The sequence below is a fragment of the Melospiza melodia genome, chromosome 12 (assembly GCF_035770615.1).
Source record: "Melospiza melodia melodia isolate bMelMel2 chromosome 12, bMelMel2.pri, whole genome shotgun sequence".
Classification (NCBI taxonomy): Eukaryota; Metazoa; Chordata; class Aves; order Passeriformes; family Passerellidae; genus Melospiza; species Melospiza melodia.
In genome coordinates this window covers 6,749,283-6,765,131 of record NC_086205.1, presented here as the reverse complement: position 1 = coordinate 6,765,131, position 15,849 = coordinate 6,749,283, and the positions used below count along the sequence as shown (strand labels likewise).

Genomic DNA, 15,849 nt, shown 5'->3' with positions numbered 1-15,849 from the left:
TGTAGATGAGAACGATTTCATCTCACCCCCCATAAAGGCTGTGCGAACTCATATAAAGAGGACAGTACAAATAATCTTTATCCATTATGATTTATTCTCTACAATACTTCATTAGAGGATAGAGTTCAATTATTTACACTCAGAAATTATTATATAGGTAGGAGGCAACCAAGTGTAATATAAAGAATTGGTCTGACGTCTCTGCACTGTAGGTCAAAAGAGGTCTCCTGCTTTAAGGAAATAAATTAACCAAAAAAAACCCCAACAAAACAACATGTAGTTTCTGAATACAAACAGAAAACAGCACTAATAGTCAGTGAAGACTGCAGAGGTTTGTTAATGTACTATGAAAACAAATTATTCTGTGCAAAGGTTAAAATGAACTCTTAGATTTCCTTACAGATTTTTTTTTGTTCTGATAAATTGTAGATATGTGATATTTTGACCATATAACATTCCCAAACCGAAATGGCTTCAGTTGAGATTGACTGTGGAACAACATGAAAAAAAAAATTAAGAACCTCACAGTGGAAACATTTCAACACTGACAGACTCCAGTGATCAAAGACATTCTCCTGTAGTTACCATAAAACAAAGACATTTCATCATTGCAGTGAGATTATTCATCAGTTGTGGTTGTCATGAGAATAAGCCCTTCTAGACCAAAAGGCACTTGCTTCTAAGGATGAGTTAATCCAGATCAAACCACAAAACAGTTGCTTTGAGGAGTGGTTCTAACCAGCTGACCCAGCCAAGCAAACACAGAGAAAATCTCACATCAATTGGCCACTGATTTTGGTTGTCTCCTTCCTGAGGCAATTCCAACTGCAGTTTGTGCCCACTTCACCTCTTTCATCCTTATGCATAGCTGCCATGTAATGATCTAGAAACGGGATTATTTCCTGAGACCACCTGTCCTTCTCATACATTTCTCTGAGCTGACTTAGCTACTGACGCAGTTTTCAACTGATTTTATAGCTGGACCCTTATGGGACTAAAGCTGAGAGGGTCTGTTCCTTAGGCAGCAGACCAGTGTTTCTGATCTGCCAGCTTCTCTTCTCACTGCAACAAGACAAGAACACAGTACATATTTAGAGGCATTTATGTTTTGTTTGTGTTTTTTTAAACAGACTGAGTGGGGAAATAGAAGTGGGAGAGGACAAGACTTCCCCAGTCCCAAACCACCTGTCCCACTTCAGGCTTAAACCAACCAAGTTACTCAATCCTAAAATTCTGTTCTTTAAAAAAATGACAACTAACCCTCCCCACCCCACCCTTTAGTCATCCCCTAGTCAAAGAAACTGAAATCAGGAAAACACTATACACTGTTGAAGACACAGAACAGGGCAAACACCTGAAAAAGAAACAGTATAGTTGAAAAGCCTGGCACTGTATGCCTGCATGACCAGTCTCACCGAGCATGCTCAGGGGTGAAGTTTTAGCACCATTTTTTTGCCTTTTTTTTTAAACCTTTTAGAAATTAAATTCTAACATAGAACACTTGAACAGTAATGAGTGTAGCCCTATGTATCATACTGTTTGACAGCTGAAAGGTGAGTGGTATGCCTGGAGCTGACCCCACCCTCCCCCATCACTACACGGCACCTGGGGGAGCAACTACAAACTGGAGTGGTTTGGAACGAGACTCATTTATTCTCAGCAGCAGGAAGTCACAAAACAATCCTTTCATCTTCAATTCTTTCCAACAGCATCACAAGGGAAAAGTGGCAATTTGTAGGCATGACCCCAATACAGAAGGAAAGCTGGGTCAATATTGCACCATTATCCAGGGGCATTCCCCTCACATCTCTCTCCTCCATACACCAACATGAAGCAAAATGGCACAAGCTGTGCCTTGCTTCCTTAGGACCAGGAGCAGCACCCTGCAGTTCTCAGTTCCTACCAGCCCTATTCCCTGCCTCACCACAGCATAATTTCAGGCTTCAAACACCAGCCAATTACAACACATGAGCAGGCTCAGAAGATGTGTGCAACCAAACAGCCATGACTCTGCTATGCACTTGTGTTCTCCTCCCCAATCATTAGTGACCCTCCAGAAGCTTGGAAAACCAACCAACCAAGCAACCCTACTCCAAATTGTATTCTGAAGTCCAGTTATCTCATTGAAAGAGTGCCATAATTTAGAGTTTATGACATCCCTCAATGATGCTGCAGAATACAACTGATAACTTTCTTTCAGAAAAGATTATTCCTTGTGATCATCAACCACCATGGGAGAAGAAATACAGAATGCACATGAGTTTCATGCCATTTGGGTAATACAGATTTCCCCACTCACTGCCTGCATGTGGCAATGACTAAGCTGAGTAAGATAAATCTTACCAGCAAAACTGAGCAGCACCATTCCATAGGCCTGGAATGAACTGGAACACCCACAGCCCCAAAGATCAGCAGTCATACCGGCCAAAGTGGCTGTTCTATCAAAAGGAAGGTCCCCAAGACTGTTAGCTTAAATTAAAACAAATTTCAGTCACTGGTCTCACTTGTACAACTACAGCCAATGCTCTGCCAACCCCTGCCCAGCCCTAATCCTATCTCTTACAAATATTTGGAAACAAAATTTGGTCAAAACAAAGACTGTCCAGGGACACTCGAGGATCCTTTCCTCTGCGTACACAGCACGTGCCATGTCACTCTTACAGGCAAAACACCATTGTATTTCACAGCAGGCTTCATCACCAAGAATCCAACCTCCCAAGGATCTGAGCCTTAAAGCCTTCAAGGGTTTATTTAAATAATGGATTAATTTTTCACATATTTTCTGTCCATGAGGATGGGGTGCTATCCAGGTGTTCAACCCTCCCCAATATCATGATGTCCGCCTGTGATGCGTGGGGACTGCAATCAGCTCTCAGTACACAACAGATACCAGAGGTTAAAAAAAAAATTAAAAAGAACCTAAAAAATGTTTTGTTGGACTCCGTTGCCCAGGCTGCCAGGGGAATGCTCCTACTTGATCTGGGGGGCTTCCATAACAAACAACTCCAGTTTCCAGAGCGTCAGTAACACCCAGGAACAGATCGGTCCGAAGCAGCACTTTCACTCCTAAAGGTCTTCTGCACCTGACGACAGTTCGTAGGCATGGAGCCCCAATCCAACTGAACCCCCGCTGGGAGGGAAGGCTGAGATAAGGCTTGGGCCCCTGAAGTCCTGTCACGCTCTCACCCTCCCCCCAGGTCAGTGGGAAGGCAGACTTGGCAACGGAAGCTAGCATCATAAAATGGTGCAGTAATAGAAGTAACTGGACCAGGAAGAGGAGGCGTCTGCCCCGATGATGTCGTAGCCGTTGGCAGCAACTGGGGAGTGGGACTGGTCATGCAGCCGTGTGTCAGGAGTAATGATTGTAGAGGGGGGGGGCATGAAGGGTGCCATTCTGGAAACAATGCTGGCGGGAGGCCATGTACTCTGCATAACTGATTGTCACCTTCTCACTGCGGTACCTGCGGGAACAGGCAGAGACACAACGTCAGGCTGCGCAACGCGGAGCATCGCATCTGCGCTCCCCCGACGGAGGCAGCAATGGTGAGTCTCACTCCATGCTCTCAGAAGGCTCATTTATTACTTTATCATACTACCTTACATTAAAGAATACTATACTAAACTATACTAAAGAATACAGAAAGGATACTTACAGAATGCTAAAAAGATAATAATGAAAACTCGTGACTTTTTCCAGAGTCTTGACACAGATACTAAACTAGTATTTGGCTCATTTGTCTTCAGAAGGTTTGTATTGAAATCATATTCCCACTGCTGGATATCAATCCCACTATAGGTTAGTTTGTTAAGTCAAATAATTAGGCAGGCAACATAAAAGACAGATGTTATTGTCAGCCTGCAAATACACAAAACTGGTTAAAATGCCTAAAAGCTTGGCACTGATTGGCCAAAGAGTGAAAACAACTCACAGCAGAATCCAATGAAACAATCATCTGTGGGTAAACAATCTCCAAACTCATTCCACATGAGCAAAACACAGGAGAAGCAAATGAGATAATAATTGTTTTCATTTTTCTCTGAGGCTTCTCAGCTTCCCAGGAGAAAAATCCTGGGTGAAGGGATTTTTTAGAAAATGTGAAAATGCAGGGACTCGTCATAAAACATTCACCCAGCTCACAGCCAGTGATGGCCAAGAGGAACCCACTGGCATGAATAACCCATGTGAGCTTCAATTAGCTCCAGGGTCCTGAAAGATGAGTCCTAATCAAAGTGATGATAATTAAAGGGATGCCTGAAGCAGCACACAGGAAATAAATGATTGGTTTGTGTTCTTTTTTATCCACAAACTGCATGAAAATTTTGCTGGAAGAAGATTCAACTACAGTGATTAAATAATCAGTATTTCACTATTATTTACTTTTGTGGTTATCTCCACAATTGAAAATGTAGTGAAAGAAATGGAGAGGTGGGTAAAGAGAGGTTTATTACAGCACATAAATGACTTGGTCCATATTGTACAATCAGAATTCACAAAACGTGAAGTTTCTTTGGAGAGACTGGTGTTCTCCAAGTTCTTCTAAAGCATGCTACACAACAGCTAGCTACAAAGTGGTTGAGTTGCACTAAGACCACATTACGTGAGATTTTAATGCCAACCCTCATCCTGACATCTCCTGTTAAAGAAAACTCTGCACACTCACCTCATTTCTCTAGAGGTAAAGAATGACCTGATAATTTAGTGTTTCTATAGAAAACCAGAAAGTCCCAATTTTTACTAACATAAAGGGGGCAGAAACCAATAGGACAGCTGGGGATATAGAAAAGCAAGCAAATTCTGAAAACCAGCCAAATTTGAGTGTGGTTTGGTTTTAAGACAGGTGTCACCTACTAATAGCTACAGCATTCACAGAGGAGCACACTGAAAAAAGGAAGTTAATTGAAAAGATGCAAAAAAAAAAAATCAACCTTTTAAACTCTCAAACTCTCAAACTCTATATATGGTCTTTCACATATATAGTAAAATTAAAAGCAGTGACACTTAGAAAAATGCCAACTTTGATCCTGTATGGACCAAACACGTTGTGCATTCCATGTACACCACATGCCTAACACATGGCTTTTGTGATTTGCTCTTTCACACTACATCTCCTCTGGAAGAGGCATAAAGACTTACATCAAGCACAAATATTTAAATCACCCAGAATACACTATAAAGTAAAATTAAAAGACAATAAATATATCTGCTTACCTGGTAAGTTTAATTGTTTTCCTAAAATCATTGGTAATGGGAGCCTTAAAGCCACCTTTCCTGAGTAAGGAGTCTATGGTCTGGATCTGATCCCAGTCTATTGAAAAATAGAAGCAAGGCAAATTTTTCAATATAAAAAATATTTCAAAACTACAAGAGATGCATTAAAAGGACTCTACAAAAACAAACAACTAAACAAACTCTGAGCTTTAGAAATCCTAGTGTTGAGCTGGACATACATGGCCTGATGCATGCACACTATCTGCACATGCCTACCCCTTTAAACTCATACTGGAGCTGGTCTATGAAAGAGCAATTCCATTTTCCATTCCATGTCTTCTTATAAAGGTCTGTGCCTTGCTACTGTTGCAGGGACCCCAAATTTTTTCATCATGTGCCACTTAGCTCCCTTGAAAAGAAGATAATACTAATTTCTTTACACAGACAAATTGGGACTGGTGCTCTAGTGATGGCACAGTGCACTGCCACGTGAGAGATCAGAGTTAAAATTCCTACCTTAGTCTTTTGCCCCAGAGCCAGGAGGATGCGACCACTCCACTCTGCTAGGTGGAGGAAAGGAGGAGGCAATATTTTGAGCAGTCACCATGGTGAGCACTACTCTATTTGAGTGGGAAGTGTGCTCCAGAGGGGCTGTGTTTCTAGCCCTCCTCTGGAGGATGCTACTTTAGCAAGAATGAGGAGGAAAGTGACTCTCCTGTTGGTGCTGTGCAGCGTGCAGTTATCCTAGTTGGTGGGAGAAACATAGAAGAGGAAAGATGCAATGCTGAATGAAGCTGGAAGATCCATAACTTTGAGATCCTCTATTTCTTCAGCCCTAAAACATTCTGGCACTAAAACACAGCTGTGCAAAGATATGGGATGAGAGACAGGCCAGATGAAAACCCAGCAGCAACTGTACCAGGTGTCAATTGTCCGGATTAAGCCTGGTGGTTCCATGGCACCACTGTGAGGACAGCATTGTATTCCAAGCCCCAAACTGATAGATTGTTACCCAATTCTGTGACACAAAGTGCTGACATGTTTGGCTGCCATCTCAAACCCACCTTGTTCCTTAGCAACCTCAGGTAAATACGTGGCTGTGCGTTTGACACCTTTCTCATTGATGAACTCTATTCTGATCCCATGGATTCCAACCTAGAGATGGAAATGAACAGCCAGATAAGAGGTGTTTGCTAGCACTGAGCCCATGACTGAGTTGTCATTCCCACAACTCTGTGCATCTCTCTCTGCACAGTAGGCTTTTGCCTGGGTAAGGTCATTCTCTCCCCACTCTCTGCTCTTGCCTGGCAGTCTCACGAGGAGCTCTCAGCCACCCTTCCCAGACAAGCCTCACCAGTGGCCCTGCCACTTCTCCTGGGCTAAGTCTTGTCAGTTTTCCACCTCTTGTGTCAGGCAAGAGAGATAAAATCTCTGCATGCAAGAATGATGCCTAAAATTACCTGACTATGAAGTCCATATATATATTCTTCTTGAATGAAATACACTTCAATGTACAAGGTCCTAAAAACCATTCATACCTTTGGTCTTAACTACTTTTTATTTCCAGTTCCTATCCACACCATCAAAATACTTCCCAGGTTTTTATACAGGTATTTACACCCATTTTTTACTGGGCCAAGTCCATGAACAACCTTCATGTTTCTCTATTCCCATTCAGATCCCCCTCAACCAAAAGCAAATATTATTGCTGGGCCATCCTCTTCCTTCCTTCCTTCCTTCCTTCTAGTTTTCCAACCCCATTTCTTCTATTCCCAGACTCTTCTATCCCCATCCACCCCTGTAAGGAAGGAGATACATCACCATGTACTAACCCGAACCCGAACGGAACGAGAGAGTGATGCAGAGTTCCAAATGCACCTGTTCTCACCTCCCAGTCCAGGTAGTCACTGGCATCCTCAAAGTTAGTGAGGAGGGAGACAGAGCAGAAGAGTTTGGGCAGCTCCTCGCGGGTCAGGGGGGGAAATCGGCTGTCCTTAAGTGCACTAAAGGGAACAGAAGATACATCACCCAACACAAGCACCAAAATAAAGTGTCAGGTGCTCAATTATTCCCCTTTTGATTATGCCTGCATGAAACATGCTCCTCTGCTACTGCAGAGAAAGTGATTTGCATCTCTCCCTAATCTAATGAACTGTAATACCAGTGGCAAGCCTCCTGATGCTGTCCAATGCCTACTGCAGGCTGAGAGAAATTATGTGCTACAGATGTCAATACTGTAGGCGTGCAAGACAGATTTGACAGTAGCCTTAAAATACCAACTGCAACTCACCTTTTGCAAAGATGTTCCACTACATCCTGGTACATCACTACACTGTAACTCTCAGACACTCAGGTATAGTTCATTATGAAGCATATTACACTGAACTATATTGATCCAACATCCTAACCCTGAATCCTTACAGTGAACGAACTAAATTCATATTAATTTCATCATTATTTCATTTTTGACAGTTACCTGGTTAATGTGTATTCCCTGAGTCCTGAGTGAAGATTCATGGCTGAAAAGGTCCCGATGCAGCCACGAAGCCGCTTGTCTCGCCCCGTCTTCCACGTCACAAAGAGTGGACTGAAAAGGCAAAGAAAAGAAACAAACCTCCAGCCTCTACAGGTATTTGGTTGCTAAGGGGAGAAAACAAAGGTATGAAGAGCCCCATGCCTTTGCTTTCTGTCCCTGCAGTAAACCCCAGCAGGCAGGTTTGCTCACCTGCTATCTAGCAAGAACAAACGTCATGCCCACACCCCCTACATGCAAGCCCCAGCACTTCCCTCCACCCTGTCAGCACACTCCATCCTCCCCAGCAGGACTCTGAAATCCTCCATGGACACATTCCTAGCCAGATCTGCTGTCTTCTAATGACTGAAATGGTTATTTGATGCCTCTGATTACCTGTCAGTATTGGCCTCACTTTGTAGCCCCACTAGTTTCCAGCATAGGTCATATAGAAATTCATATAGATGATGCACGTTAGTTCTTTATACTACCACTTCTATAAATCAGATTTGGAGTAAAACCTTTTCTTTTTTGCTTTTTAAGGAATGAAAAGAAATCCAGATTATTCTTTTCTCCCTGTTATTTCCATGAGGATCTGACTTCTGAGTCCATCCCTAAGGCTCATCAGTTTATTTCCACGTCTTTTGCTAACCTTACATTTGATTTGTATTTACACACATTTTTTCCTGTTGAACACATATCTAAACCACTATTGTTCCTACTCAAAATCACCTGGATTTCCACTTTCCTGACTACCATCACAAATTCACAGGCACAACAGTAGATTCTCAAACTCAGCAGGCTCATTTCAAGCTGTTAAACTACACCTCCTGATTTGGCATTAAAGAATAACAACTTCAGAATAACAGAGCTCTACAAAGAGATAAACAGGTAAAGATGACTGTGAACATTAAATACAGATAAATTAACTTCTAGAGGAGTGAGTGAAATTGCAAAGAGCTGTAGAGAGGAGCACTAAAAGGACAGTGGTGGTTGCAGCTCTACAAGAATGTCCAAACATCTGCAAAATTCTGTAAGACAACTGATAATGCTGACCTAATTATAAAAACAGGATGAGTGATTCTGTGCCTTGTTCAGAGAACTGAATGCAAGACATCAGTCTCTGGATTTCTACTGAACTTTAAGTAATATGATCTATGATTTTCTGAGATTAAAAAAACATTGATAGGAGATTTAAACCATCAAAACTGTTTTGACAACATAGCTCAGACACTTACTTTCCTCAAACTCTTGAACCTTTTGTGAGCAATGCACCTCTGCAGCAAACCTTACAAAAACACTAAGACTTCTGTTCAGACAACAAATCCAGCATGGAATGTGGATGATTTCTCAAACACAGCAACAGAACTTCTTAAGTCTAAGTGGTGAGAACATAATTTAAACTGTAGTAATAAATCAATGCCCAGTGAGGTTCCTCAGAGCAAGAATGGAATTAAATCCATCACAGCATAAATTCATCACTCAGGATCTAAATACCAGCTGTGACCAAAAGCAAAAGCACTGCCCAAAAGAGCAATTAGCCCTTGAGTGATAATTGCGAAGGACTTTGCCCACAGAGGAAGTGGAAACATCCTTCCACACCCAACAACAACCTCCTGGCTGGCTTGACCAAGACAGGGGATTTGTTATTCTAGTTTTCCAGTAACACTTCAAGACACTTATAGGATATAATTTTTCTGCATTTTCATCTATCTATTATATGTTGAAAGAGCAAACAGAAAAAGAAAACTTAAAAAACTTTAAAAAAAGGACATTAAACTTACACAGGAGATCTCTGAGAAATACTACTGTCACAAGTTCAGTGGAAATTTACCCTAATCTAATAAAAATTTTGTCAGTCCACGTTACACTCACCCCAAAGAGAAAAGGCAAGGGAAAACATAAACCCAATCACTCACAGAATACAAATCTAAGTAAATTCCCCTTCAATTCAAATTGCAGGTTCACATTTTCAATTTATCTCTTTCCCCTTCCAAAGGGAAAAAAATCCCAGAACCCATCTTTGCACTGAGCTGCAGCACAGCTTTATGCATCTATAATGGAAGAGATATTATCAGAGGGGAGAGGATAATTGCATTCAGAAGGCTGTATATTTTAAAATACCTTAAAGCACATTTAAAACCATTTTTCATTGTGGTCAGAACAACTGAGGCATAAAAAAAAGATATGATTCTGTACACATAGATAAAATTTCACTATTTTCACTGCAGAGAAGATGATGTTTCTGTCTCTGAAGAATAAATGCACTCAGCAAATTGCAGGTGCAGCTGACAATAAGGCCATTGTTCCAGAGCCCCTCCTTGAAAAGTGTTATTTCCCAGATGTACTGAGAAAAGTCACAACAATCTTCTGTCCATGTTCACCCAAGAGCATTTACTGGTACTTTGCAGCCATATCCTCAGCAGATTATGTCAACTCTTCCTTCCCCAGCCACAACATCCCACTTTATATATGTTTGATGAGGGTTTTTAGGCTGAGAGGAACTAAAACTAACAGCAACTAAAAATTAGCTTCATCAATTGCAACTACAAAGGGAATTTTAAAGTAGCAAAATACAGTTTGTTTGAATCAGGCTTTAGCTTGTGCTAGGGAAAAACCTCTTACAGAACAGATCTTATGATGCAAATATCCTATTATTTGTCTTGTATGGCAACTAGAAACTTCCATGGTATAGTTCTAGCACCAGTTTGTAATACCTACTATTAAAAAATCACACTGAAGTACAAAAGTGGAAAAAGTAACCAATCAACTACTTGCATAGATTCCAAACTGCAACTACTTGCAGTAACCTGAATAATAAAGGGGATATTTCCTTCCTTTGCCAAGTTAATTCAGACATAACTACAGGTTATCTCTCCATTGATCTGTGACCCTCACTGCTAACACTGGAATAAGGGAACTTTACTTCAGGTGTCTACCAGCTCCGTAATTCCCATCAAGAGAGGTGTCCATGTGCACATCCCCCCAGGCTGGTGACTGAAATTCATGTGGTTTTCAATCCAGAACCCTGGAACTTGCATGTTATTACACTGTTTATGCCAAATCCTGAGCTTCACACCTGCTTTTAGCTTTACTTCAAAGTTCAGCAGTTTAAAAACCACTGTGACTTTCTATTCAATCAACAGACTCTTCTCTGTCTGTGCAGAGAGACTCCTGGTATAAACCTTTGTTTTGTCCAAAGATCTCTTATATTGACATTAATTATGTCACAAAAGGCTACAATGCAAATTATTTCTGTACTTTCACTTTGCTTACTCTTGTATTTGATAACATTTGGCTTAAAGTTCATTACAAGACTATCTCAAGTGGGGCAGTTCCTCGTGTGCTGCTCTCCAAGAGAGCAAACCCTGGGGCACATCCATTTCCTGGGAGCAACAGAATAAATGCTGAAACACCTGAAAATCCAGGTAAGCATTTGCTGACAGAGGAAGAGAAGGGAAGGGCTGGTTATGCTTTGCTGGTGTGCTGATCTAAAAGACTTATAATCATGAGCACTGAAAAAACCAGTGAACAATTTTTAACTTTTCAAATCTGAAAAATTCGACCAGCTGCTATTCCCCAAAGGACATCCTTTTTGATACTAGTCAACAAAAAAAGCAACAAAATCCAGCCAGAAATCCCCTCTGACACCAAAAGAATGCAGCTCTATAAAACCATCTCTCTTACCGGCTTAACAGAGCAACAGCAAATAACCCTTTGCACCCTGAGTGACAAACAGCAGCAGACTGGCACCAAATCTGCTAAGGAGACCCCACTCAGTGTAGGTATCAATACCAGAAATTTCAGCCTGGGGACTCCCTAGAACTGTTTGATATCCAGGTCCAGAGCATTTCTGTGTCCATTTGTATTTACAGTATTAAACAGCTCACTCTGCAGCAGCATTCAGAACATGTATCCATAATCCAGCTGGAATAATAACTGCAAGGAAGCACAACCTACATCCACCCTGACAGCAGAAAGGTGGGCACACACTGACTGCACAGAAAGGAAGTCCTTGACCTGCTTAAGCCATTGTTCTTTACATCAATTTAAAATTCATTAGCTTAAATTAAGGATGTCAGCAACTTTTTATTTTATCTATTGTTCTGGAGGAGGCCCCGGAGGAGTGTCAGAAGGTCCATCTGTCACTGATCTTTCCCCTATAATTCTTTTAACAAACATTTTAACAGCATTAACATTTCCACACCTACACAGTCAACCTTCAGACAAACATCAATTAAATCTCACCAAAGTGAAACAGCTTCATAAATCCTTCTCCTCACTTCTGCTCACACACATCTCCTTTCCTCCTAACCTTGGGACCGTCCTTGAAAATTAACTCTCTTGGCAGTGCTGGCCTCATGGTTGGACTCAAAGGTTTTTCCAACCTAAAAGATTCTAGGATTTCTCCCCACATTGCCCAGCTAGTGCTGTCTCCCTAACACATCTTCTATAACTGGTAATTTTTAGATTCCCCTCCCTGCTAAACCCATTCACTTGGACAGCTGAAAACTTCCTTGAGAGTCCTTGTCCAACCCTCACCAGCCCAACATTTGTTTCAGGATGAGCTGGAAACTTGTTCCAACTTCAACTTCCTGCTTTATTCCCTTTCTGTTTACTTTGCAGGAGGAAGTCTTTTCCCCTCTCCAAGTCAGTGTCTCACATTAGAAGCTGGAGCTTCTTCAAATTAATGACATTATTTGTTTTTTAGTACAGTTTTGTAGGTGGGACCACTCAGTTAATTTTTACTGAGGAATCTACTGACAAAGAAGGGGGCAAACATCACCAGAACATTTCCATGAAGTGGGTTTGCACTCCTGCACAAAGAACACAGTGCCTCATGGAACTCACCAGCCTGTGAGCTGAAGAAGCACCACACCTCTTCACACTCGGCCTAGCCCTTTCTGTCTCCAAGGACACTCTTTAAAGCTCACTCACCTCCACCAACAAACAGCACTTCAATCTTTTGTACACTTAGAGAGCATCCTTTTGTTCCCAGCAGACAAAGCAAGCAGCAGAATGTTCCCTTTCACCCTGCACACCCCTCTCCCCACTCCCAGAGGAAACCCTTCATTCACCCTTCCCCAGGCACACCCAGCTCGGGGAGCTTTGCTGTACTCACTAGGGGTCATTGGTGAATCGAGGAAGCCGTGGCTGAGGGAACCCGTAGAGATGACAGTAGAGTACATCAAAGCAGTAGCAGCACATCTCTGCTGTCACCACCAGGTTCTTGGTGCTGTTGGCAGTTCCATTGGGCCGACTAAGGGGGCTCAGAGCTCCTGAAGTGGGATTCATTCGAGTAATTGGGGAATTTCCTGGGCCCAAAGTCAAGTCAGATACGTTCTCCCTTCCATTATTCCCATCTGTGTGCTGGTGGTTCTGAAGAGGACCTGAACTGGAGCTTGGTGCAGTTGTGGTCTGATTCCCATGACTGTGCGTTCCACTCCCAGACAATTTGGGCTTCTTCACCCCACAACAGCCAGCTGCCAGCTTGGGCTCAAGTGGAGGAACACAGCGTCTCTTTCCCATCCTGCTTCAAAACTCGCTGCCTGGAGCACTGCAGAACCCTGGCATGGAGGGTGGGGAGGGGGAGAAGCATTACACACAGAGTTACAGGTGGAAAACCAACAGCTGCTTCCTTGCTTCTGCTAAAACGCAGGAAGAAAACCCTCCAAAGCACAGCAGTAAAGGCAGCTCAGCAGAACGGGTGTTTCACACATAGATGGGAGAGTATGGACACAACCAGCATGCAATCACACTTTCCAAGGTATTGAACACTTTAATAGGTGGCTCATCACAAAAAAACTGTCACCAGACTTCCCATAAAAAGAACAAAACTGTGGGAAAACTGAAGGAAAAAATACTTGGGACTTCAGATACACCCTATCCCCTGCTTTTCCTGCTCACCCATCCCTCCTCAGTCAATGCCTGCACCAGTGGCAAAAAAGTGCATTTCCCTTCCCTGCTCCTTAGAGAGAGTGACAGCAGCCCCAAATGACACCTCTGGGGCTGGACTCCCAGGGGTGCTGCCCTTGATTTAGCACTGGCAACATCAAAGAGGAGCTAAAAGCACTGAAACCACCATTTTCTAAACGACAGACTATTTTCCAGACCACAGACTGGAATGTGTTTACTTTCTGGGTCTGGGTGAATGAATACAGCTCCCAAATAAACATGCAGGGGGGACAGGCAAGATGTGCACCACAGGAAGAGCTGAAGCCAGCACAGAAAGTGATAATAGCAGGAAACAGGCATGGTATAAAAAACCCAAGAACCCAGAGCAGTGTTTTGCCTGCAAAGATGAGAATATTAGCTCATGCAGCACAAGAAGGGGCGGAACAAACACAGGGAGGAAAGGCTGTGCAGGCAGAGATGAACAAACATGATAGGCGAGGATTACAGGTCAGTGGCAGGAGCTTAAACACCAACATCACTGTGAGATCTGGACATACAGGGGAGAGAAAACCAGGCTGTCAAATGGGGCTCAAAGCACGGGCAATGAGACACAGGGACACCACGGGGGGACTGAAGCCACACTCAGCAGCACCAGGGAACTGCTGTGACCACCAGAGCAGCCCTGCAACCCTCCCAAGCCGAGAGCACAAACAGGGCTGGGGGGTGAGGGGTGACACGCACTGAAATTCAGGTTGTGACAACTCCCTCCCTCCTCGGCACGTGCAAAGACAGCGAAGTTTGTTCGTGAAGTTCCATCGGTCACAGCAGCAGCCACAGGACTCTGAACTGAACCAGAACTGACGGGAAGGGTGTTGAGGGGTGCACCTCGCATGCCCGCAGTGCTTGCTCTGCTTAGGAATCCTCACCGCAAGGTTTTACAAAGACCATTAGGAACAATTTACATCACCTAAGCAAAATGGTATTTTTTTCTTTGAGCTCTACTTTTGCAATAATAATAAAATTTAAAAAAAAAAAAGCAAAACCAAAAAGGAAGGAAACCAGGCAGAAGAAAAGCATAACTTTGCCAAAGCGACCGTGTAAATTCTTCACTGCCTATTAAAAGTAACCCGCTCTGGCTCTTTGAGGGTGCTGAGCCTTCCCCAGTTAGCACTGACGGCTCAGCCGCATTGGGGAAGATAAATCATTATTTATTTATCTGGAAGCACAACACTTGATTCAAGATCGGAGACGTGGCAGGGGCAGGGGGGAGCTTCCCTCTCTTCTCCCCCCCTCTGCAGCAGGGGCCTAACAAAGGCGGCCGCTCGGCTCCAGCCCCGCTTCCCGGGAGCGCCCGGCGGGCGGGCCGGGGGCACACGGGGGCACCGCGGCGGCGGGACGAGCCCCGGCTGCCGCACACAAACTTTGCGGGGTGTTCGGGGGATCCCGGGCGCCGCCGGGCCCGGCCCGGGGACACCCCGGGGACCCCCCGTGCCCCGGCCCGACCCCCCCGAGCGGCCCCGGGACCGCCAGGGGGCGCCGCGGAGCGGGACCCCCCTGCGGCCTCCCCCAGCCCGGGGCGGGCGGGCCGGCGCACGGCGGGGCCCCCTCCACCCGCGCCTCCCTCACGGCCCCGGCGGGGTCACCCACCTCCTGCACCCGTCCCGGCTTCTCCTCCGCCTCAGCCCCGCCGCCGCCGCTGCTGCCCCGCAGCCTTCTGCCGCCTCATGGGGCCATGGGCCTGGGCGAGGCTCCCCGGAGAAGCGGGCCCGGCGGGCGGGGGAGCGGGCAGGGCCCGCCGCGGCCGGGGCTTCCCGGGGCGGCCGGAGGACCGGAGCGAGGCCGCGGGCAGGTCCGCCGCTATCCCGGCAGCCTCCTCCTCCTCCTCCTCCTCCCGGCCGTGAGGTAATGAGGGACGGACACTCATAGTCCGCCAGCCTCCCGGCGGCGCCAACACAGCCAAGGCCCCAGGGCGGGCGCTCTGCCCCACGCAGAAACCATAGAGACGCGCGCTTCCGCGCCCTCCCCGTCACGTGAGCAGCGCACGTGCGGCGACAAACAGTTCCGGGGGCGGGGACGTCACTCGGCAGCAGCGCCGCGCTGCCATTGGCCAGCAGGGGCGATGACGACATTAGGGGGAGGGGCGCGAGGTGGGGAGCGTCCATTACGTGTCTGGAAGCGGGGGAGTCTCTGCACCCCTCGGTGCCCGCAGCGTTGGTGGGGCCCGGCGCTGTGA

The 15,849-nt window shown here is 44.9% G+C and overlaps 1 protein-coding gene across 1 annotated transcript; it reads right to left on the bottom strand.

Annotated features, from left to right (window-relative positions):
• Window positions 1-74: 74 nt before the first annotated feature.
• On the bottom strand, window positions 75-15,343 carry AMMECR1L (AMMECR1 like). Its single transcript, XM_063166538.1, has 7 exons — window positions 15,264-15,343; window positions 12,844-13,288; window positions 7,686-7,796; window positions 7,098-7,212; window positions 6,274-6,364; window positions 5,210-5,306; window positions 75-3,461 (listed from the first exon to the last, which is right to left on the bottom strand). Exons 2-7 carry the CDS (start codon window positions 13,248-13,250, stop codon window positions 3,350-3,352), a joined length of 933 nt encoding a protein of 310 aa, XP_063022608.1. The 5' UTR covers window positions 13,251-13,288; window positions 15,264-15,343; the 3' UTR covers window positions 75-3,349.
• Window positions 15,344-15,849: the final 506 nt, after the last annotated feature.